This window comes from Malaclemys terrapin, chromosome 7, assembly GCF_027887155.1.
Source record: "Malaclemys terrapin pileata isolate rMalTer1 chromosome 7, rMalTer1.hap1, whole genome shotgun sequence".
Lineage (NCBI taxonomy): Eukaryota > Metazoa > Chordata > Testudines > Emydidae > Malaclemys > Malaclemys terrapin.
Genome location: NC_071511.1, coordinates 127,082,827 through 127,107,177, shown reverse-complemented (window position 1 = coordinate 127,107,177; position 24,351 = coordinate 127,082,827). Strand labels below are relative to the sequence as shown.

At 65.1% G+C, this 24,351-nt stretch overlaps 1 protein-coding gene across 1 annotated transcript; it reads right to left on the bottom strand.

Moving 5' to 3' along the window:
- Positions 1 to 474: 474 nt before the first annotated feature.
- UBTD1 (ubiquitin domain containing 1) lies at positions 475 to 24,173 on the bottom strand. The gene is made up of 3 exons (XM_054035566.1): positions 24,028 to 24,173; positions 5,252 to 5,479; positions 475 to 1,506 (listed from the first exon to the last, which is right to left on the bottom strand). The coding sequence occupies exons 1-3, from the start codon at positions 24,095 to 24,097 to the stop codon at positions 1,121 to 1,123; spliced, it is 684 nt and encodes a 227-aa protein (XP_053891541.1). The 5' UTR covers positions 24,098 to 24,173; the 3' UTR covers positions 475 to 1,120.
- Between the last annotated feature and the right edge of the window lie 178 nt (positions 24,174 to 24,351).

Sequence of the window (24,351 nt, the reverse complement as noted above, 5' to 3'; positions counted from 1 at the left end):
GCGGGTGGCTGAGCTCAGACAGGAGCCGGGGCCGGTGCTGGCCAGGCTAAGGGGGCCAGGAGCCCAGGGGGTAGGCGGAGGCTGCTTCCGGCTCCATACCCTGGGGACGGGCCCTTCAGTGGCTACAGCAGTTAGGCAGTGACCAGAGAAGGCAGCATAACCTAGTGGCTACAGCAGCCGTTGGGCACCAGGACGCCTGGGTTCAAGTCCCAGCTTTGCTCTAGTGACCGGGGAGTCGCTGGCTGGCTGTGCCTCAGTTTCCCCCTTTGATGACATGGGAGAAGCAGTGGGTGGGTGGCTCTGAGCTATGAGGGGCGGGGGGGCAGGGGTGAGGCCGATACCCCGTCCAGCAGGGGCCAAGGGCTGGGCTGGGACGGGGCAGCGGTAAGGAGCAGTCCCAGGTGTGCCATGCAGCCTGGCCACCCCGTACCCGTGCCTGGCCGACGTGGAAGCAGGCGCTGGAGGCAGCGGGGCCCGGAGAAGCTAAAAAGGCTTTATTGATAAATACGCAGACCCATAGACACCGGGAGAGCTGCCCCCTGCCCGGCCCCACCCAGCCTGCCTGGGAGGTGCCAGGCGACATGTGGCAGGGCGGAGTGCCCAGGCTGGCTCGCCCCAGGAGCTGGGCTCGGGAGGGCAGCCCAAGGTGCCAGGTGCCCTGGGCACCGCAGGGTCCCGGTGTCCTGAGAATGTGGCTCCTGCAGGAAGAGGTTTGGTCTCAAATCTCAAAACCATTTTATGAGAGTGTCCAAGTGCCGATGGGGTGAGACAGGCCCCGCCCATCCCGCAGCCCCGCCCACCCCGGCAGCCCTTCCCGAGACTGCCAGGTACAGACCTCCTCCAGGGTCAGGGCTTTGGGGGGGCCACCGTGTTCTGATGGCAGGGAGCCCCCGCCCCGCGGCTACAGCAGCAGGCACAAAGGGGCGGGGAGGATCGACGCAGAGCAGAGGCCAGCGCAAGCCCCACAGGTGCGGCTCTGCCCGGGGCTGTGTGCCCAGCCGTGCCCAGCGGGCGAGTGCGGGCTGTTGCCTCTGGGATGGAGACTTAGTTCGCCGGCTCCGAGGGCCCTGCTGGCTTTCCCTGGAGCCCAGCAGCCCCTGCGCCCATCAGCCGGCCCGGCTCAGTTCCTGGGCACCAGCGGCTGGTTCACGATCACCTGGATGACAAAGTCCTTCTGGATCTTGGCTTCGTGCAGCCGCGTGCGGTCCGTCAGCAGCTTGCCGGAGAAGAACCAGCGCTGCCAGCCCGGCTCGATGCCCTCCTGCGCCTGCAGCTGCTTCTTCAGCTGCCCCACGGTGTCGGCCAGGCTGGCGCTCAGCCGCAGGTCCTTGCCGGTGGAGAGCCGCACCTTGAGCGGGAACTCACGCCGGGCGCTGGGCGCCGGCTCCAGGGGCTCCGTGCTCTCGTCGCCGCCCCGCTCCAGGATGAGGTTGGCAGGTGGTGCCAGGCAGTACACGGGCAGCTGGTAGCGGTTCCCCAGTTCGTCGTAGCACTCGGTCAGGGACCCTGCAGGGGAGCCGGAGATGCCAGCAAAGGGGTGAGGGGAAGGAGCTGGAGACAGGTACAGCACAGGCAGGAGCCACCGACAGCATAGACCCCTCTGCTGGTGCCCCTCAATCCCGACCCGCTGCCCCCACTAGCCCAGCTCTGCCCTACCAGTGCCCCTCAATCCCGACCCGCTGACCCCACTAGCCCAGCCCTAGGGTCCCCCCAGCTCTGCCCTACCAGTGTCCCTCAATCCCGACCCACGGCCCCCACTAGCCCAGCCCTGGAGTCCCCCCAGCTCTGCCCTACCAGTGCCCTCAATCCCGACCCGCTGCACCCACTAGCCCAGCCCTGGAGTCCCCCCAGCTCTGCCCTACCAGTGCCCTCAATCCCGACCCACGGCCCCCACTAGCCCAGCCCTAGGGTCCCCCCAGCTCTGCCCTACCAGTGCCCCTCAATCCCGACCCACGGCCCCCACTAGCCCAGCCCTGGAGTCCCCCCAGCTCTGCCCTACCAGTGCCCCTCAATCCCGACCCACGGCCCCCACTAGCCCAGCCCTGGAGTCCCCCCAGCTCTGCCCTACCAGTGCCCCTCAATCCCGACCCGCTGACCCCACTAGCCCAGCCCTGAGGTCCCCCCAGCTCTGCCCTACCTGTGCCCCTCAATCCTGACCCACAGGCCCCTGCTAGCCCAGCCCTGGGGTCCCCCCAGCTCTGCCCTACCAGTGCCCCTCAATCCCGACCCGCTGCCCCCACTAGCCCAGCCCTAGGGTCCCCCCAGCTCTGCCCTACCAGTGCCCCTCAATCCCGACCCGCTGCCCCCACTAGCCCAGCCCTAGGGTCCCCCCAGCTCTGCCCTACCAGTGCCCCTCAATCCCGACCCACGGCACCCACTAGCCCAGCCCTGGGGTCCCCCCAGCTCTGCCCTACCAGTGCCCCTCAATCCCGACCCGCTGCCCCCACTAGCCCAGCCCTAGCGTCCCCCCAGCTCTGCCCTACCAGTGCCCCTCAATCCCGACCCGCTGACCCCACTAGCCCAGCCCTAGGGTCCCCCCAGCTCTGCCCTACCTGTGCCCCTCAATCCTGACCCACAGGCCCCTGCTAGCCCAGCCCTGGGGTCCCCCCAGCTCTGCCCTACCAGTGCCCCTCAATCCCGACCCGCAGCCCCCTGCTGTCCCAGCCCTAGGGTCCCCCCAGCTCTGCCCTACCAGTGCCCCTCAATCCTGACCCGCTGCACCCACTAGCCCAGCCCTGGGGTCCCCCCAGCTCTGCCCTACCAGTGCCCCCCAATCCCGACCCACAGGCCCCTGCTAGCCCAGCCCTGGGGTCCCCCTGCCCCCAAAATAGCTGATAGTGCCCCTCAATCCCAATCTGCAACCCGACCGTATTCCAGCCCAGAACACCCAAAATCCACCTCCCGAAGCTCTTTACCCCCATTTCCCTGCCCCTACAGACTCCCCATCCCCTGTGCCCCAGGAGGAGTGTGGCCTCTCAGACACCATGGCTCAGTGCCTGGGTGCCAGGGGTCAGACGGATTCTCCTTCTGGGATCTGAGAGCTGGCTGAGGGAGCCGGGGCTCCGGGACTAGACACAGCTAGGACCTCCCGAGCCACACAGCTCAGAGGCTCTTCATTTGAATCTGGGAGAAGCCACCAACCCAAGCGACGTGAGCTGCCCACGTGCCTGGAGCTGAGCCGAGGGAGCCCCCGATCCTGGGTGGGGTGAGTGGGGTCCGGGAGCCTCTGCCCCCAGCACCCCAAGAGCAGGGCTGGGACACAGGGAGCCCCTGCGGGCGGATGGTGTGGGTCCAGTGAAGACCAGTGTGACGCTGCCCCATATTCATCCTAATGGAATGATTGTGACATAATTATGATGCACTTTGTACAAAATGTGTCATGTGAGGTGTCCATGGAAAAGTTATGATTTGCTGAATATGATTATCCTATTTGTAGGCAGGGATCATTTGTGTCTCTGGAGTTATGACTATTGACCATGTAACTGTATTTCAAATGTGCTTGCTCTGGGTAACACCCACAACTAGCGTTTCAGGCACAACAGGGAAGAAGCCAGATGGTGCTAATGGCCCATCAGCAGAAACAATGGGCCATGGCAAAGGCTTGTCCTCACCTGGGGACCCTTCAGACAGCCTGTGGATAATGGCTGCTGTGACTCGGGGAGGCATGCAAGGGCATGTGACCAGACCACAGGATTCTGAACTCCATTTTGGTACCTGTGTTTTTCCACAAACGGAGCTGGGCACTTGGCTTGGAACAAAGGGGTTCCCGCCGTATGGAAAAACTAAAAGGGGGAAGTGACATCACCAAGGGGCCTCACTCCCTCTACAACTCAACACCTGAGGAACAAAGACTGGTCCCAGGCTGGAAGAGAGGATCCCCGCCCGTGTGTAGAACATCTACAAACTGCTCGTACTAGCTAACGGTGAGACTGTTTGATTCAAAGCCTAGCTAGTATCTTAGGCCTAGATTGCGGTTTGGTTCATTTGCTGGGTAATCTACTTTGATCTGTTTGCTATCACTTATAATCGCTTACAATCTATCTTTTGGTAGTTAATAAACCTGCTTTATCTTAACCCGTGTGTCTTTGAGCGAAGTCTTAGGGAATCTCGGCTCTGTAACAAAGGCTGGTGCGTATCTTCCCCACAGCGAGGGGGAAGCAGGCTAATTAATGAGCTTGCACCATACAGACCCCTGTGCAGGACGGTATCATTCTGGCTTTATGGTCCAGTAGAGGTGCAAGGCTCGGGAGCTGGGACATTGGCTGGTGCCTCCATTGTTGGTCAATGAGTGGCTCAGGTAAAGCACTCAGGTGACTCAGTTGGGTGTGTGGCGCCACCTACTGTTGTGTTAGGTGATAACAGGAGGCAGGGAGAGCTCAGTGGTTTGAGCATTGGCCTGCTAAACCCAGGGTTGTGAGTTCAATCCTTGAGGGGGCCACTTAGGGATCTGGGGCAAAAATCAGTACTCGGTCCTGCTAGTGAAGGCATGGGGCTGGACTCGATGACCTTTCAGGGTCCCTGCCGATGCTAGGAGATATATATACCTATCTCCATATATTTTTTTGTAACAGGGCCCAGAGGGGCTGGCTGTGTGTCATCAGCAGAGCCGTTTGAGAGGCCAACCTAGCTGAATGGTTTGGGGGCAGAGCGGTTCCAACAGCTTCCAGGCTTCACCCTGGGGGTACAGCCCATCTCAGCCACCCCTGCCAGCAGGCTCCAGGGGCTCCCCCAGTGCAAGGCCCACTCCTGGGTCACCCCCCCCAGCCAGCATGCCCTGCCTTCGGGGGCCCAGCGCAGAGGGGAATGGCCCCTGTCAGCCCTGGCCTCTCTGCTGACGAGGGGCAGGGCAGTTAGCGTCGTGGGGCCCCAGATCCCTGTGATGAGCTGCCCCCCCTGAACCCTCCCACCCTGCTTTGGATTCTTACTGGCCCCACTGGTATCTCCCCCTGCACAGGGAGAGGAATCTGTCCACCCCCAGCAGTTCTCCTGCAGCACCGCATCCCCCTCCCTGCCCGTGGGTCCCCAGCCCTGTCCCCCATGCTGATCCCACCCCATTGGCCCCAGCCCACCGTATGTCCCCATCTTGCACCTCTGGCCCCAAATCCCTGCCCCATGTCCCCCTCCTGCCCTGCTGGCCCAAAGTCCCTGTCCTCCTCCCCCATCCTGCCCCAGGTCCCCATCCTGCCTGATGTGTCCACCCCACACACCCCTCCCACCCCAGGTTCCTGCCCCACATCCCCATCCTGCCTACCGTGGGGCAGGGTGATACTGGCGCCGTCCAGGATGGCCTGGGCCAGCCCATGGTCGTTGGCCTCCACGGCGTAGGCAGCCGCCTTCAGGGCGTCCCAGATCTCCTTGCGGCCCTCGAAGGCGGGTGCCGTGTCCCAGAACTCGTCCCGCTTGCTGCGCAACTGCCCGTCTGTCATGGGGTAGTCGCTCTTCCATTTGGGCCGCTCCTTCCGCAGGGGCTCACTGCGGCCTGGGGGGCGGGGGGGAGAGCTCAGCAGGGACCCCAAGCCAGCACCCGCCTCAAGACCCTTCCCCCCGGTGCCCCTGCTCCCATCACCTCTGGGCCAGCACCCGCCTCGAGACCCTTCCCCCCTGGTGCCCCTGCTCCCATCACCTCTGGGCCAGCACCCGCCTCGAGACCCTGCCCCCCCCGATGCCCCTGCTCCCATCACCTCTGGGCCAGCACCCGCCTCGAGACCCTTCCCCCCTGGTGCCCCTGCTCCCATCACCTCTGGGCCAACACCCGCCTCGAGACCCTGCCCCCCCCCGATGCCCCTGCTCCCATCACCTCTGGGCTAGCACCCGCCTGCAGACCCCTGCCCCCAGCACAGTCCGAGTCCACGCTCGCTCCCCTGCCCCATGCAGGACTGACACCCCACAGGCGCCAGGCAGTGCCCACACAGCTGAGGCGCACCAGCCCCTCCTGAAGGGGAACAGAGCTGGGCACAGCCCAGGGACCCCTTTCTCCCAGCGCAGCGTTCGGGCCTGTGCGCTGAGACCAAGCCCCCTGTGCACCCCACCCATCTGCCTGCCCCTGCTGCCCCCCACCTTAGCTAGGGCGCTCCATGGGGCAGGGCCTGGGCCCAGGGGAACATGGATCATAAATACCCACGGGCAGAGTGGCGAGAGCAGCAGGAAGGAGCAGCCAGCCCTGTCCCCGGAGCCGCAGCCTCGCTCCGCCCCGGCTGAGAGGAAGGACTGGGCCAGGCACCGCAGGTGAGGCCTGGGGAGGGTCAGTTGTCTGGGCTGAGGCCACCTGCACTAGCTGGGGGCTCCCTGGGCGCCCTGTCCCACAAGCAGGAATGGGGGAACATTGAGTCAGGAGGCATGGGGCATGCTGCGGCAGGGAAAGGGGTGGGAGGAGCTTCGGGGGTAGATATTGAGTGTTCTGGGCTGAGCTATTGGGGGCAGAGGGTCAGGAGTGAGGGCACCGGCAGAGCTGGGGGGAGCCCAGGCCTGGCTGTGGGGCGCCCAGGGCTGGGCTAGCACGGGGCAGAGGGTCAGGAGTGAGGGGCACCAGCAGAGCTGGGGACCCAGGGCTGGGCTAGCAGGGGGCTATGGGTCAGGAGTGAGGGCCAGCATTCCTCAGGTCCCAGGGACCCTGCCCAGCCCCCTTGCAGGGCACAGCCACGATCCACAAACCAGCCCCTTCCCTGGCTCTCCCTTGCCCTCAGAGGGGGCTTGCAGGTCTCTGGCTCCCCTGCTAACAGGAACGGGTGCAGCTCCCACCCTCCGGAGAGGCCTGGCTGGGAGCCCTGGCCGGAGGCAGGCGCCCCACACCCCTGCCAGTCGGCTGCTCTAATCCCACCCCTGCCAGGCAGCCGCAGGGAAGTAGAGGCCCCTTGGCAAGGGCAGTATTTATAGCTCAGGGAATTAGCCGGAGTCAGAGCGTGGGGATTACAGGGCTGAGTCACTCCTGGGGGCCGGGGAGGAGCAGACAAGAAAGGATGCACTGGCACTAATGTACAGGGCTACCAGGACTCCTGGGTTCTCTTCCTGCCCGCCAGGGGTGACCTTGGGCAAGTTGCTGCCCATGCCTCAGTTTCCCCATCTGTAGAACAGGCATGGTGCCCCCCTGGTACAAGGTGGGAGGCATAACTCACCCACGGGTTCAGAGAGGGACCTGCTGCTGGCCAGGGCACCGTCACCAGAGGACTGACGCCAGGCCAGCACAATGGAGACGCACAGAGACCAGCGGGGCCCTGGAACCACGTGTACAGCGGGGGTCCGAAAGCCAGGGAACAAGCCGTGCAGGTGCGGCCTGTATGCCGGCAGCCAGCTGGTCGGTTGGTCTTGTGACTTTGAGCCCTGGGCGCGGGGACTAGGGCGCACACAGCACTCTCCCTGCTGCCTGGCCAGCCGCACTGCTGGGAGTCCTGCAGAGGGCACGTGGGGAAAGGCTGCTCCTGGGTGTCTGGACAGGGCACGCTAGACAGCTGGGTTCCCCAGGGACCATGGGCACGGCTGGGTAAACCAGTGCGTGGCAGTGACCTGTGCGCAGCAGAGCAGTGCCCTGGACATGCTGCTCTGCGTGCTGGATGTTCAAACCCACCCTGCAAGAATGGGGATAGCACCAGGGCAGGGAGTGCAGGGGGCACCTGTTGGGGGGCTGCGGCCCAGGGAGTCGGGTGCCGAGGGCAGGAGTCCCTGCCCCCCATGCTCTGCAGCCTGTGTCAGAGGCCAGGCTCCCGAGATGGAGCAAGGCAGTGCCGCATGGCACAGGACAAGGGCAGAGATCACGGCTGCGTCAGGGCTGCGGGGGGCTCTGAAGGGCGAAGGCTGGGAGAGCAGCTGCAGCCGGGACTTATCCACTCCCCTGTGCTCCGGTGCATGAACACAGCCCACCCACAGGCCCGCATGCAGGCCCAGCCTGTACCAGCCCCCTGCCCTCCAGACACTGGCACCGAGGGCAGCTAGGAGCACGCCAGGCCCTGCTCAGCCAGGGAACACTGGCACGATGCCCTCAGAGCAGCCTGTGTGGGCAGTGAAAAGAGACCTGGGCCCAGCCCCAATGCTTGTGCCAATGGCCCCCTAACCCCCTGGCCCACAGGGAGGCCTGGCTCCAGCACAGCCCCCACCCCTCCCCGAGGGCCCCAGGGTGCACACGATCCTGAAGAGGGCAGCTGAGCCTGTCCCCAGCCCCACGCACCGGCAGTCGGCTCCAGCTCGCACAGAGAAGGGCCCCGGGAAGCTGCTGGGGGGCCCTGCCCCCACCACTCCAGCCTGAACTCAAGTGCTGCCCTGAGCCCCGACCTGGGCCCCGCTCACTGCAGCGCTGCCATGTGCCAGCACGGCCCAGGGGCACAGGACACCCCACCCCCAAAGGGAGCGGAGCCACAAGCCCAGCGTCAGGCCAAGAGTGCAGCCCAGGCGGCTCTGGGACCCTCCGGGCGGGGCTGGGGAGACAGGACCCGAGCACCACAGACACACTAGAGACACTGCGAGGACACGGCCCCTCGCCGCAGGGCTCTGCTCCACTGCAGAGAAAGGGCCCCAGGATCCAACCCTTGAGTGCGGGGTGCCAGGGCCCCTGGCTGTCACCGCCTGGGCTGCTCTCACCCCTCTGGGCGTAGCCTCGCCGGCTCCAGACGCCCCAGGCTGTAAGACCTGGCTGCAGTGAGGGCAGAGCTCGGATCCAGTTCACTTTCAAGGCCCAGCATAGCGACCGCCAGCACCGTGCATGGGGCCAACGGCACCCACATCTCTCCGCACGCAGGGGAGCGCTCGCAGACACCACAGCTCCCTCCAGTGCGGGGCAGTGCCCACGGGACCAATGAGTTCAGCTCCAGCCCTGGCAGGGCCAACCCAGCTCCTCCTTCCCGGGCACAGCAGCTGCCCCACGGATTGGGGTGGTAGGGCCAGGGACTGTCAGCAAAGGCCTTCAAAGGCCAAGGTCTTGCCTGGGCATTAGAGCCAGGGTTCGTGCCGCTCGCAGCTCCCTCGCGCCCCAGAAGCAGGTGCATTTCTGCCGTGTGCTGGACTCCTGCAGGGCAGAGCGACAGTGACGTCCTGGGCGCTGCCACCCCCAAGGCTGGCCAGGATGGCTCCCTGCACCACTCAGTGCTGGTTTTGTGTGGAGCCCTATGGGCCCAGCCGGCCACCACTCCCTCTCTGCTCCCATCACAGGGGGACGGCCAGAAGCCGACACCAGGCAGCTAGGCCAGGCCAGTGCGGGAGCAGACAGGGTGGGAGGTCGGTTAGAGACGTGGTAACAGCGCACGGTGCCCCACGCAGGGAGGTAGGCAGGCCGCGGCAGGCAGGGACGCAGGAGTTAAGCCTGTTCTATTTATCGCTGTCTCTAATCGCCTTGTGACGCTCTATTCCTGGCCCGGGCAGCCCCCGCCCCCGCGGCAGCTCCCAGGGCCTCCCGCAGGAAAACCAAGACAGGTTGGGCCACTTCTTGCACTTGGGGCCAGGCCAACAGGATTCAGGGCCCTCCGCCCCCGTCGCCCAGGGCTGCCCTGCTCCCCACCCCTCCTAGCTGGTCCGGATTCCCAACCAGCGACATCGCTCCCCACAGCGCCAGCAACAGCCAAAGCGCAGCCAATCCCTGGCCCCCGTGGAACGAGAGCGGCTCTGCAGAGACCCAGCACCCTTCGGCAGCGTGCATAGGTACCAGCGGGCAGCGAGCCCGGGCTGGTACCCTAGCACAGGGAGAGACCCCCCAGCAGGAAGTGATGCTGGGAGCCCTCCACGCTTGCCCCCTGGTGCACACCAGCTCTGCAGGGAGGGGCTGCTGGCGCGCTGTCCCCTGCTGGTTCCCCTGGCCCACGCAGCAGTGGTGTCTATGGCTTTGCACAGGGCAGTGCTGGGCACGGCCCCTCTGGGTCAGCACGGACTCCAGTGCTCCAGCCCCGGCGCGCTCTCCTCGGAGTCAGGGCATAGCGACGTGATGCGGCCACTGGCAGCATAAGCTATTGTTGAAGAGCCCCTAGCAATTCTCGCAAGACCCCGGGAAATGCCACGCAGCTCCCGACGCCCCGGCAGCTTCATGGGAGACACTTGCCTGAAAGCCGCTGCACAGCCCTGCCAACGGAGCTGACGGTGCTAGAGCATGTGAGCTCAGCCACCTGTGGAACTCACTGACACAGGAGGCTACTCAGGCAGGAAGCCCCAAAGTGGTACAGCAGGTACCTGGCTAAGGCCGGCAGCTGGGATAGTCGTTGCAGGGCTAGAACTGGGTATCTGTCTGCAGGGCTCTGGGGCAAACCCTGCGAGATGTGAGCAGGAGGGGCAGGGACTGGCGCTGGGAGTTTTGTAACTGAGGGTGCCAGGCCGAGAGCCACACGGGGTAGCCCACCGGGCGACGGGTGAGCCCCTGCAAGGGCACATCCCAGGCTGCTGCTTCTGGAGCAGGGTCCCAGAGCCGTGCGCACCTGGGGCAGATGTGGCCGGAGCTTGCTCAGCACCCGGGGGTGCTGGGGGGGCAGCACATGCAGCCTGGGGGCGCCCCTGCTCAGGGCTCAAGCTGCAGTGGCAGCAGGCCTTGCCCACACAGCACAGACCTAGCCCGGCCAGGGCACAGGCCTTTACCGTGCCTGGCCAGTCCAGCCCATGCTCCGGTGCCCAGATCCCCCCTCACCCTCTGCCAGGGCACATCACCCACCAAGGGGCCTTCCCTACAGCTGCCCTCGCTCCAGGGGCTCCTCCACGCAGTGGGCACCGGAGCGGCACAGCGACGGGGCTGGGGTGCTGTGACGGAGCAGGGCAGATTTGACCTGGGAATGTTGCAGGGGGGTTGCAATGGGGATGTGGGACTTCCCTTGAAGGAAGCTACCTGAGCTGTAACCTGAGCCAGGAACGGGGGTGGGGAGAATTAACACCTTCTGCCCGGGAGACTGAACAAAGGAGAGGAGCAGCGGGAGGGGCGGAGAGTTTAGTTTCGGTTGGGGCTGGGTGGTGCAACGCAGGGAACCCCAAGCTGGGGTCTAAGCTCCCTGAACCCCCCAGAGGGACCTAATTGAGGGGGTCCGGTCGTACCTACACGCTCTGCTTGAGACTGTGTTCCTGTCCTTAAATAAACCTTCTGCTTTACTGGCTGGCTGAGAGTCACAGTGAATCTCGGGAAGAGGGGTGCAGGGCCCTAACTCCCCCACAATCCGCAACAACTGGTGGCAGCGGCGGGATCTACTGCACCCCGTGGACGGCGCTTCCTGCAGTAAGTGACTGGGGAGCAGTAAAACGAAGGGGGATTGACGGGGACCAGGCGTGCTGAAGAGTGAGAGAGAGACGGTTATTACCCCTGGGAGTGTGTGACCAGCGAGAAGGACTTTTGCAGTAACAGGGTCCCCCGGGGGGATCGCAGCGAGTGGTCCCAGGGGCGGAGGAGTCTGCAGCTCGACCCTGGCAGAGAGGTGGTGACCTCGAGAAGGGCTGGCACACTAGGGGGCCCCTGGGAACTGTGGGGAGCTGTGAGCACACAGGCCGGTGAGTGGCCAGCAGGAAGATGTATGCCAAGCGGCTTAAGAGCGACCTGGTGGAGCTGTGCAAGCAGAGGCGGCTGCGCATTGGGAGGCTCACCAAAGAACAGCTCATTGCCCAGCTGGAGGCGGAAGATCGCGCGAATGAACTGATCCCTGTGTCTCAGGGAAGCAGCCTGGCAAATGCAGCGCAGGCACCAGTGTCTGTCCCAGCTGGGAGTGGTCAGCCGGCTGCTGAGGGCTTCCCGAGACCCCTCCTTCCTATGCCTAGGGGAAGGGTGGGGAGGAGCCCAGCAAATACCGAGGGCGCTGTGACCCCCCCGGCCAGCAGGGGATCCCCCCGGCGAAGCCCGCCGGCCAGCAGAGGATCCTCCCGGCGACGTTCGGCATCCGGGGAGCGGAATTGGCTGGAATGGGAGAAAGAGCTAAAACTGAGAGAGCTGGAGGATCGTGAACAACAGAGACAGCATGAACGGGAGGAGAAAGAGAGACAGCATCAGCGTGAACGGGAGGAGAAAGAGAGACAGCGTCAGCATGAACGGGAGGAGAAAGAGAGACAGCATCAGCGTGAACGGGAGGAGAAAGAGAGACAGCATCAGCGTGAAGAGAGACAGAGACAGCATGAACGGGAGGAGAATGAGAGACAGCGTCAGCATGACCTGGAACTGGCGAGATTGAAGGGCAGCGAACCCCCGGCTGCGGTGAGTGAGGGGGGACCCAGGACTGCACGGAGCTTTGATAAGTGCATCATGGCCCCATACAAGGAGGGGGAGGACATGGATGACTTCCTGGAGGCCTTTGAGACGGCCTGCGAGCTGCACCGGGTGGATCCCGCGGACAGACTCCGGGTCCTTACCCCCTTACTGGACCCCAAATCCGTGGCATTGTACCGCCAACTGGGAGAGGCAGAGAAAGGGGACTACGAACTATTCAAAAAGGCCCTGCTACGTGAGTTTGGGCTGACTCCTGAGATGTACCGGGAAAGGTTCCGGAGTCAAGATAAAACCCCTGAGATCTCATATCTGCAACTAGCCGTCCGCATGGAAAGATACGCCAGCAAGTGGGCTGGTGGGGCCCAGACAAAGGAGGACCTGATTAAACTGCTGGTACTGGAGCAACTGTATGAGCGGTGCCCATCCGACCTGAGGCTGTGGTTGGTGGACAGAAAGCCAGAGAACCCGCGACACGCCGGGCAGCTGGCTGATGAGTTTGTAAAGAGCCGGTCAGGGGGTGGCAGGGAGGAGCCCCAAAGGAACAGGCCCGCCGCGATGCAGAGAGAGAGTCACCCTGGGACCTCCCAAAGGGGGAATATGGGGAATCCCCTCCCACGGGGAAGGCCCAGCATCAGGGACAACCGACCGGCTCGAGGGGACCCACGGGACCTGAGCTGCTATTACTGCGGCCGAAGAGGCCACGTTCGGGCCCAGTGCCCCAAGCTCAAGGACGGACTGAGCAGACCGAACCCGCACCGGGTTAACTTGGTAGAGGCCCAGACGGACGAGGGGCAGGCTTCCCACGCAAGAGGGGCTGGCAGCTTATCAACTGCTCAAGAGAGAGAAGGGCCCCCGGCCAGCTTCTCTGGGGGGCCAGATGCTCCGGACTCAAAGTTCTCCATTTACAGGGTTGGCGCGGGGCTGTCCCTGCGGAGCGAGTGCCTTGTTCCCCTGGAGGTGGATGGGAAGAAAGTTTATGGATACTGGGACACGGGCGCAGAGGTGACACTGGCCCGGCCCGAGGTGGTGGCCCCAGATCGGATGGTGCCCAACACCTTCCTGACCCTGACCGGGGTGGGCGGGACCCCATTCAAGGTTCCCGTAGCGAGGGTACACCTGAAATGGGGGGCCAAGGAGGGCCCCAAGGACGTGGGAGTGCACCACCATTTGCCCACTGAGGTGTTGATGGGGGGGGACCTAGAGGACTGGCCAAGCAGCCCCCAGACCGCCTTAGTCGTGACCCGTAGCCAGAGCCGGCGAGGGGCACTACGCCCTGACCTTGGGAAGGATGTCCCACCGGAGGCAGCGAACCCTTCCCGGGTGGGGAGGGAACACCCAAGGACAGGCCGCGGGGTGGCTGGGGCTTCCGACCCAGCCGACGAGAGGGAGCAGGTCCCCATCCCTTCCCCAGCCGCCGAGTTCCAGGCCGAGTTGCAGAAGGACCCCTCCCTGCGGAAGCTAAGGGGCCTGGCTGACCTCAGTGTGGTACAGACCATGAGGAGAGGATGCAAGGAGAGGTTCCTGTGGGAGAAGGGGTTCCTGTACCGAGAGTGGGCTCCCCCGGGGGAAGTGGAGTCGTGGGGGATCAGGAGGCAGCTGGTGGTTCCCCAGAAGTTTCGCCACAAGCTACTGTACCTGGCCCATGACATCCCTCTCGCAGGGCACCAGGGGATCCGGCGCACCAGGCAGAGGCTGCTACAGAACTTTTACTGGCCCGGGGTCTTCACCAACGTCCGGCAGTACTGCCGATCCTGTGACCCCTGCCAGAGGGTGGGGAAGGCCCGGGACAAGGGGAAGGCAGCATTGAGACCTTTGCCCATCATAGAGGAGCCTTTCCAGAAGGTGGCCATGGACATAGTGGGACCTCTCAGCAAGACGACCCGGTCTGGGAAGAAATACATCCTGGTGGTGGTCGATTTCGCCACCCGCTACCCCGAGGCAGTGCCCTTATCGTCCATTGAAGCAGACACTGTGGCGGATGCGCTGCTGACCATTTTCAGCCGAGTGGGGTTCCCCAAGGAAGTCTTGACGGACCAAGGGTCCAACTTCATGTCGGCCCTACTCCGGTGCTTGTGGGAGAGATGTGGGGTCCGGCACAACTGGGCCTCAGCATATCACCCCCAATCCAACGGGCTGGTGGAGAGGTTCAATGGGACGCTAAAAATGATGCTGAAAACATTTATGAATCAGCACCCGCAGGACTGGGACAAGTACTTACCTCACCTGCTGCTTGCGTACAGGGAGGTACCCCAGGAGTCTACCGGGTTTTCGCCTTTCGAACTGCTATATGGAAGGCGGGTAAGGGGGCCCCTGGACCTGATGAGAGACGAATGGGAGGGGAAGGCCACTCCTGACGGAGAGTCGGTGGTGGAGTATGTCCTGACCTTCCGGGAACGACTTGCCGAGCTCATGGGCCTGGCCAGGGAGAATCTGGCCAGAGCCCAGAGGAAGCAGAAGGTCTGGTATGACCGCACAGCACGGGCCCGCGCCTTCGCCACTGGGGATCAGGTGATGGTCCTCATCCCCGTGAGGAAAAACAAACTCCAGGCCGCCTGGGAAGGGCCCTTCAAGGTTGTCAAGCAACTAAACGAGGTAAACTATGTGGTGGAGCTGTCGAACCGGGCACACCACCACCGGGTGTACCATGTGAATATGATGAAGCCATATTATGACAGGGGGAATATGGTGTTGGCCGTGTGTGGACAGTGGGAGGGGCAGGGAGATGACCCTTTAGTAGATCTATTCCCTGGGACAAGAGTTGGCTTCCCCCTGGAAGCAATTCCTCTCTCTGATCGGCTAACCCCTGCCCAGCGAGCTGAGATCGGAGGGGTGCTGCATCTGTACCAGCAGCTGTTTTCCAACCAGCCTGGACGCACTAATCTGACTGTCCACCGGGTGCAGACAGGATCGCACCCGCCTATAAAATGCTCCCCCTTCCGAGCCACAGGGAAAACTGCTCAGGACCTGGAAAGAGAGGTCAATGACATGCTGGCTTTGGGGGTGATCCAGCCGTCTTCCAGCCCTTGGGCCTCGCCGGTGGTGCTGGTCCCCAAAAAGGACGGGTCGATCCGGTTCTGTGTGGACTATCGGAAGCTCAATGCCATCACTGTAGCCGATGCCTACCCCATGCCCAGGCCGGACGAGCTCCTAGACAAGCTGGGAGGTGCTCGGTACCTTACCACCATGGATCTTACAAAGGGCTATTGGCAAGTGCCGCTGGATGCAGATGCCAGGCTGAAATCGGCCTTTGTCACCCCTCTGGGGCTCTATGAGTTCCTGACCCTGCCCTTCGGCCTCAAGGGAGCGCCGGCCACCTTCCAGCGCCTGGTGGATCAGCTACTGAGGGGGATGGAGAGTTTTGCCGTGGCGTATATCGATGACATCTGTGTCTTTAGCCAGACCTGGGAGGACCACATATCCCAGGTTAGACAAGTGCTGGACCGACTCCAGAAGGCTGGGCTGACCGTAAAACCGGAGAAGTGCAAGGTGGGGATGGCTGAGGTATCCTACCTAGGCCACCGGGTGGGAAGCGGCTGCCTAAAGCCGGAACCAGCCAAAGTGGAGGTGATCAGAGACTGGCCCGCTCCTCAAACCAAAAAGCAGGTCCAAGCCTTTATTGGGATGGCAGGGTACTATCGGAGGTTCGTGCCCCACTTTAGCGCCATAGCCGCCCCCATCACTGAGCTGTGCAAGAAGGGGAAGCCAGACAAAGTGGTCTGGACCGAGGAGTGCCAGGAGGCTCTCCGGGCGCTGAAGGAGGCTCTGGTCAGTGGCCCAGTTCTGGCAAACCCAGACTTTGACAAGCCCTTTATGGTGTTCACCGACGCCTCAGACACAGGACTGGGGGCGGTGTTAATGCAGGAGGATGAAAAGGGGGAGAGACACCCCATCGTGTACCTGAGCAAGAAGTTGCTACCCCGGGAGCAGAACTACGCGGCCATCGAGAAGGAATGCCTGGCCATGGTGTGGGCCCTCAAGAAACTAGAGCCATATCTCTTTGGGCGTCACTTCACCGTGCACACCGACCACTCTCCCCTGACCTGGCTGCACCAGATGAAAGGAGCCAACGCCAAGCTCCTGAGATGGAGCCTGCTCCTGCAGGATTATGACATGGACGTGGTCCATGTGAAGGGACGTGACAACCTGATAGCGGACGCGTTGTCCCGGAGAGGGAGCCCTGAACTTCCCCAGGTCACTGGTCAGAGTGACCTCGCTCAGTTCAGTCTCGAAGGGGGGAGAGATGTGACGGAGCAGGGCAGATTTGACCTGGGAATGTTGCAGGGGGGTTGCAATGGGGATGTGGGACTTCCCTTGAAGGAAGCTACCTGAGCTGTAACCTGAGCCAGGAACGGGGGTGGGGAGAATTAACACCTTCTGCCCGGGAGACTGAACAAAGGAGAGGAGCAGCGGGAGGGGCGGAGAGTTTAGTTTCGGTTGGGGCTGGGTGGTGCAACGCAGGGAACCCCAAGCTGGGGTCTAAGCTCCCTGAACCCCCCAGAGGGACCTAATTGAGGGGGTCCGGTCGTACCTACACGCTCTGCTTGAGACTGTGTTCCTGTCCTTAAATAAACCTTCTGCTTTACTGGCTGGCTGAGAGTCACAGTGAATCTCGGGAAGAGGGGTGCAGGGCCCTAACTCCCCCACAATCCGCAACAGGTGCTCTTCCCATCGCCGTGGGAACTCCCCATCTCCGAGCAGCGGTAGCTAGGGTGACAGAGGCATCGCTCCATTGGCTGAGCCACGTCTACAGGGGGCTGGGTCGGCGTAGCCACGGCGCTCTGGGGGGAAATCGCTCACGCTCCAAGCAACGTAGCGACGGCGTAGACAAGCGCTGGGGCTCCCAGTCCGTCCCCCAGGGGTGGATCCATCCCCGGCAGGGAGCTGTTCCTCGCACTCCCGGCTCCCCGTAGTCTCCTCCCGGGACGCCTGGGTCTGAGCCTGCGGGGAGTCCTGGGGATTTTACACACACGGGCGCAAGAACTCCGGAGACACTTGAACCCGATGCGGTAACAAAGCAGCAACAGATACACGGCGTTCAGCCTAGCTCCCGAGAGGGGGCCCCCTGCCACCCCTGACGAATCCCCACTACAACAGCTGTTCCCAGAAGCTGCCCCCAGGCCAGGGTCTGACCCAGCCAGGCTGGAACCCAAGCAGGACGCTGCAGATCCCGACCCTAGCGTAGCTGCAGCAAGTGGGTCCATCTTTCCCCAGCGCTGCCAGAGGGCGCCCCGGCCCTGCGCTCTCCCCTGACGAGCCCCGTGCTGCTCCGGGCGACCAGCCTCGCAATGCTCCAGCCTGGCAGAGGGGAGCTCGCAAGCCAGCTGTCAGCTCACTGTGAACCTTGCCAGGCCTGGCCGGCTCCCCGCTGTCCAGAGACCAGCCCCTTTACTGCGCAGACACACCATCTGCGGCTCCGCAGCCGGCAAACTGCCCCTGGGAGGAGCGTTGTCCAAGCCGGGGGGAGTGGGGCAGGTGCCACCCCAGGGCTGCGCACCCCAAACCTGCAGGGAGACGTCTTGGGAGTCCACGCAATGCTTGGGGTAGCCGCCCCCCAGGGAACTGGCAGAGTCCCTGGGCCCATCCAGGCAGCACCAGCGACCCACCCGCCTTCCCCTCCAGAAAGTGCTCACTACCTGGGCCCCAGAGGAGTCCATAGCGCTGCACACTCGAGCTGGGGCAGGCCCCCAGCCGCCACCTCTGGGGCGAAGGGAGCAGCTCGTGCTACGGGAGGAACTCCGGATCCTCCTGCCAACGCAGGGGAAGCCCAGAGGGAAGAAAGGACCCAGCCTGAGATGGGCCCAGCAAGGTCACCAGGCGTGCGTTGGAGAGCTGGGGGGCGGCTGCTCCAGGGGGAGCAGGTTTCACTGCCCATCCCCCTCCTCTGGGCTGGGAGTGGCACGCTCTGACCTCAGCGCAACAGCCTGGGGACGAGCCCCATGAACCCTACAGTGTGACCCACGATGAGTAGATCCCAGCATGCAATGCTCCACCCCAACTGCCAGCCTGGCTCACGCGTCTCGGTGGGCTGCACCCCCCTCACACCAGTTAGCTGCAGTCCTGGGGCTCCTGCCACGCAGCGAGAGCACCAGCCCTGGCTCCCATGCACGCAGCCAGGTGCTGTCCCAGCTACGGGACCGACCTGCACCCCACACACGCGAGTGACTTCCCCCAGGAGCTTGGTGCTCCCAGCTTCACAGCACCCTGGGGAGACTTTCCCTGCTGCCCTGTAGGAGCCCGTGGTGGGACAGCACGAGGAGTGCTGCGGGGCAGACGTTCTGCAAGAACACCTAAGCAGTCAGCACGTCTGGTCGGGAGCTGACGGGCTGGGGAAAGCAGAAGGTGACCCAGCCGAGGCCAGCTGGCGCTCACACCTGGGGCCCGCAGGAACGCAGACCTGGCTTCTCCGGGAGGAGCTGCTGCTCCACCCTCGCCACACTCAGATCCCCAGTACCCCCGACTCAGACCCTGGGCCAGTCGCTGCCAACGCCCCGAAACGGCAGGAGGGGGCAAGGTGTCAGTCCGGCCACAGGAGCGAAGGCCTCCTCCGGGCTCCGCTCCCCCAGCGCTGCCCTTGGGGGGAGCATGCACATGGCTGAGGGCGGGCAAGCTCCCGTGGGGCCAGCCTCCCTGCCCAGCCGGGGGGGAAAGGAGGGGCAGCGCAGCAGTACAGCTACACCTGGGACAAGGGCTAGACTCTCAGACTGGGGGACCAAGGCGAGGCCCCCTGATCGCCCCGTGGCTTTGATGCGAGCAGGGGGCCCCCAGGCCCCAGCTTTGCCCCAGGGAGCTCGGCAGCAAGGAGCTGTTTGTGAAGCACCTCGCATGGCCACGCAGCCGGGACCCCCGGCTAATTAGTGCCTGCAGGTCTGTGAGGAGTCGCCCCCGCCAGGCGCTGCAGAGGGGATCAGCAGGGTGGGGGGTGGCGACCCCGGGAAAGGAGGCAGGAGCACAGCAGGTGGAAGGAGCTGTGCATGGGGCGCTGTTCCTGCAGCGCAGCCAGACGCTGCGTTAGTAGAGTGGCGGCTCTGCTCCGTACGCCGCAGAGAGGCCCATGCCCAATCTGGCACCACCGCTGGCACCAGGTAACGAGCTCGCAGGCTGGCAGAGCAGGGCCAGCGCGAGTGAATCCGCTCACACCTGCCACTAGCTGGGGGAAAGGCAGCGAGGACAGACCCAAGCTGGCAGAGCCCAGACACCAATCGCCCGCAGAGTCCTGCAGCCCCCTTGGTACAGCCCCACTGGGCACGGCTCAGAGGCTGGGGAGAAGCAGGCCCCGGGTAAGCGACGCTGCTAGCAGCAGCTATTCCACATTCCCATCCAGCTGTGAGCAACAGCACGCCCCTCGCCCCCCCATGAGGCCTCTTCCCCACCGGAGCCTGGACGCCGGCACGCCCGGCGCTGGCTCAGGCAGGCCGCAGAGCGCGCACTAGACGCTGCAGCCTGATGTCCCGGGGAGTGCCCAGCAGCGCACTGAGTTTTGCCAATGCTGGAGCAGGGCTGCCCGGTGCCTGGGCACCCGGAACCCGCTGGGCTCCCTGGTGTCCAACAGCCAACTCTGGCAGTGTGTTTCTCCCCCACTGCCCACCTCGGCCGTGCCGGGGTCACAAGGATAAGCTGAACCAACAAGGAGTCTGGTGGCACCTTAAAGACTAACAGATTTATTTGGGCATAAGCTTTCATGGGTAAAAACCTCACTTCTTCAAGTTTTTTACCCACGAAAGCTTATGCCCAAATAAATCTGTTAGTCTTCAAGGTGCCACCAGACTCCTTGTTGTTTTTGTAGATACAGACTAACACGGCTACCCCCGATACAAGGATAAGCTGGTCGGGTCTGGGGCCCCGGCTGCTGGCATTCTACAGAAAAACCCCTCTGGCGCCAAGCCTGTCCGTGCTCAGGTCCGGGAGCCATGCTGGGATTCCCCTCCCTGGGAAGGTGCGGCTCACAGCCCCTGCTCCCCACCCCGTGACCCCCGCTGCCTGTTTCGCCTCGCCCGCTTCCCACAAACAGAGTAGTTCTCGCCAGTGCGTGACAGGAAGGGAGCGTGAGTCAGCCCCACAGCCACCCTGCCGCCCAGTCCTGGTGTGGCTGGTGCCTGGAATGCTTGGAGCTGCTTATCACGGGCGTAATCTGCAGTCACACCGTGCAATCAACACAGCCCTCCCACAGTCCCCAGGTACACCACTAATTAACCATCACAACACCTCTGCGAAGGAGGGAGGGACCCACCACTGATATGCATCCACCTCTGAGGTGCAGCATGGCAGCTGTGTAACAGCAACGGTACAAGAGCTTAGGACACAGCGCAATGCACTCCACAGCCAGCTGAAACGGCAGGAGACTGCAGACACAAAGCAGTTCTCCGGTTAGAATTCAGCCAGCCCACGGAGGTTCACGAAACAACACTTCCCAGAAGAATCCCCGGGGATCTTTAAGGCTCACGAGCAGCCAGGGTCTCTTCCACTGAATCACTAGCACAACACCCGTTCTCCCGACACTCGGCTTCCCTGCAATTCTCCCATCCAAATGTTGACCAAGACCACCCCTGCTTAGCCCAAGTTCTGACAGGATCCCAGCAGGGGACAGCCCCTCTGCAGGTCTGTGCTCTGTGTGGCTGTTTCCTGGGGAAGGGCGGTAGATAATCAGACTTGGGTGGGTATTTGGGTTTGTTGCTAGGTGACTCAGTCTAGTCCACAAGGTTTGCACTTGCACAATCCCGACAACATGTCAACAGGAACTCCTCTGAGAATGCTCCCAATACACAACTCCAGCTGCTCGCTCACAGCGGCTCCCGGAGAAGGGAGCTTGGAATAGCCCCCAAACAAAGTTTTAAGGCACCTGAAGCACTGGCAGAAGGGGCCCCTTTTTCCATAGGTGGATAAAGAGCCGGGACAGAATCTGCTGCGCTGTTTTCAGGAAATGCCAAAGCAGAACAGATGAGGAGGTTCCTGCCAGCAGAACTTTGGCCCACCCAAGTCCCTGCTTGGTCTCCGGTAGTATCCAAAGTGTGAGACTTCACATGAAGTATGGCACGATGCTCCCAGCTGTACAAGCCCCCCCCCCCCCAGGGGTATTTCTCCCTGTCCCCTGCCCATCCTCAGCCTGTGTCCTGCAGCAGCAGGGGGAAGAGCACTTGGGTTTCGTGCTTTCTTCCCTTTGTCCCTAAGCCCCCCGGAAAAGCTATTCACACAACATAGGCCTGATGAAAGCCAGCCGGTCCCAGCTAACCCTGCTCCGCACGGGAAAGACTCTCCAGACACCAGGTAACATGACACGTCTGGGCTGGATTCTGCTCCAGGTGCAAAGGGGATATCAGAGGCTCCGGAATCAAACGGGGTGCAAAGCACACCCAGTCTGCTGTGGCGTATGTGGCCAGCCCCAGGGCAGGGCAACATACAGGCTGGCCCCAACGCACTGGGGAGCTAGGCAAAGCTCTGGCTGTCTCAGACTTAGCCAGCTCTTTAAGGCCGGCCTCTCGCTAAAGCGCAATACTCAATGCGGAACATCTACCCTCTGCCAACAGCTCCCGGACACGGGGATAGGCCGTACCACTAGCAGCTCTTTTGGAGAGCCACCTCGCGCCGCCCAGCAGTCCCGCAGCAGGGAAATGACAGGTAGCATCACACCTGACTTGTTCATGGCTGGGGCAGTGAATGCAGTTTCTGGGCATGGCTTGGCCGGCACAGGTGCTAGGTGCTATCACTCCCCCGGCGCTGGTCCATACAGGCTGCACACGCCTGTTTGATGTGTGTGTGTGTGTACACGGATTGTACACGGCCCCGTTACACAGGGCAGCCTCCTGGGCCCGGCCAGATACCCTGAGCACCAGCCACACTTGGGAGCTGCCTTACACCCAGCTATAAGCCCCGGGGGCCGCCGGGTTTCTCCGGCAGGGCTGGAAGTACTTTAGGTCCCCGTTGGCTGGACAGCCACGCTACGGTGACCCGGGCGGAGCAGGGTGCTGTGCCAGCCTGGGTCTGTGCCAAGCGGGTGCGGGGAGTCGCACGCCTGAAGTGGGAGCCCAGAGCGCAGGGGCTGGAAGCCGGGCGGGCGGGGAGATCTCCCCCCCGCCACCCCCAGGGACGGGCGCCGGGGCTGGAAGCCGGGCGGGGAGGGGGACCCCCCCAGGGACGGGCGCTGGAAGCCGGGCGGGCGGGGGGACCCCCCCAGGGACGGGCGCCGGGGGCTGGAAGCCGGGCGGGCGGGGGGACCCCCCCAGGGACGGGTGCCGGGGGCTGGAAGCCGGGCGGGGAGGGGGAGCCCCCAGGGACGGGTGCCGGGGGCTGGAAGCCGGGCGGGGAGGGGGACCCCCCCAGGGACGGGCGCCGGGGGGTGGAAGCCGGGCGGGGAGGGGGAGCCCCCCCCAGGGACGGGTGCCGGGGGCTGGAAGCCGGGCGGGGAGGGGGAGCCCCCCCCAGGGACGGGCGCCGGGGGCTGGAAGCCGGGCGGGGAGGGGGAGCCCCCCCCAGGGACGGGTGCCGGGGGGTGGAAGCCGGGCGGGCGGGGGGACCCCCCCAGGGACGGGCGCCGGGGGGTGGAAGCCGGGCGGGGAGGGGGACCCCCCAGGGACGGGCGCCGGGGGCTGGAAGCCGGGCGGGCGGGGGGACCCCCCCAGGGACGGGCGCCGGGGGCTGGAAGCCGGGCGGGCGGGGGGACCCCCCCAGGGACGGGCGCCGGGGGCTGGAAGCCGGGCGGGCGGGGGGACCCCCCCAGGGACGGGCGCCGGGGGGTGGAAGCCGGGCGGGCGGGGGGACCCCCCCAGGGACGGGCGCCGGGGGGTGGAAGCCGGGCGGGCGGGGGGACCCCCCCAGGGACGGGCGCCGGGGGGTGGAAGCCGGGCGGGGAGGGGGACCCCCCAGGGACGGGTGCCGGGGGGTGGAAGCCGGGCGGGGAGGGGGACCCCCCAGGGACGGGTGCCGGGGGGTGGAAGCCGGGCGGGGAGGGGGAGCCCCCCCCAGGGACGGGTGCCGGGGGGTGGAAGCCGGGCGGGCGGGGGGACCCCCCCAGGGACGGGCGCCGGGGGGTGGAAGCCGGGCGGGGAGGGGGAGCCCCCCAGGGACGGGTGCCGGGGGGTGGAAGCCGGGCGGGGAGGGGGACCCCCCAGGGACGGGCGCCGGGGGCTGGAAGGCGGGCGGGGAGGGGGACCCCCCAGGGACGGGTGCCGGGGGGTGGAAGCCGGGCGGGGAGGGGGACCCCCCAGGGACGGGCGCCGGGGGGTGGAAGCCGGGCGGGGAGGGGGACCCCCCAGGGACGGGCGCCGGGGGCTGGAAGCCGGGCGGGGAGGGGGAGCCCCCAGGGACGGGCGCCGGGGGCTGGAAGCCGGGCGGGGAGGGGGAGCCCCCAGGGACGGGCGCCGGGGGGTGGAAGCCGGGCGGGGAGGGGGACCCCCCCAGGGACGGGCGCCGGGGGGTGGAAGCCGGGCGGGGAGGGGGACCCCCCCAGGGACGGGCGCCGGGGGCTGGAAGCCGGGCGGGGAGGGGGACCCCCCAGGGACGGGTGCCGTGGGGTGGAAGCCGGGCGGGGAGGGGGACCCCCCAGGGACGGGTGCCGGGGGGTGGAAGCCGGGCGGGGAGGGGGAGCCCCCAGGGACGGGTGCCGGGGGCTGGAAGGCGGGCGGGGAGGGGGAGCCCCCCAGGGACGGGTGCCGGGGGCTGGAAGCCGGGCGGGGAGGGGGAGCCCCCCAGGGACGGGTGCCGGGGGCTGGAAGCCGGGCGGGGAGGGGGACCCCCCAGGGACGGGCGCCGGGGGGTGGAAGCCGGGCGGGCGGGGAGGGGGACGGGTGCCGGGGGCGGCCCCGGCGGTGTCACGGGAGTTACTCCGCGGCCCCCCAGCACGGACCGAGCGCGGGGTCCCGGCGCGGCTCCCGGGGGTGCAGCTCCCCGCTCACCTGCTCGCTTGCGGGGGTGGCCCGGGGCCGGCGGGCGCTCCCCGCGCGGCCGCCCCACGCAGCTGCCCATGACGCAGGCTCCTGCCGGGGGGTGCCCGGGCCGGGCCCTACAGCCGCTGCCCGCCGGACCGGACCCGGACCGGCTCTGCCCGGAGAGCCCCGCCCCCGGGCCGGGTCGGACCAATGGGAGCGTGTGTATGGGGGGGGACAGGGAGTGACCCCGCCCCCGGGCCGGGTCGGACCAATGGGAGTGTGTGTATGGGTGGGACAGGGAGTGACCCCGCCCCCGGGCCGGGTCGGACCAATGGGAGTGTGTGTATGGGG

What these genes read in the sequence shown, in the direction of transcription:
- UBTD1 (XM_054035566.1), bottom strand. Translation starts at nt 24,097, where the DNA reads ATGGGCAGCTGCGTGGGGCGGCCGCGCGGGGAGCGCCCGCCGGCCCCG. An exon ending in CCACCCCCGCAAGCGAGCAG is followed by an intron (nt 5,480 to 24,027) that starts GTGAGCGGGGAG and finishes CCCGCCCCCCAG; the next exon opens with GCCGCAGTGAGCCCCTGCGG. An exon ending in CAGTATCACCCTGCCCCACG is followed by an intron (nt 1,507 to 5,251) that starts GTAGGCAGGATG and finishes GCTCCCCTGCAG; the next exon opens with GGTCCCTGACCGAGTGCTAC.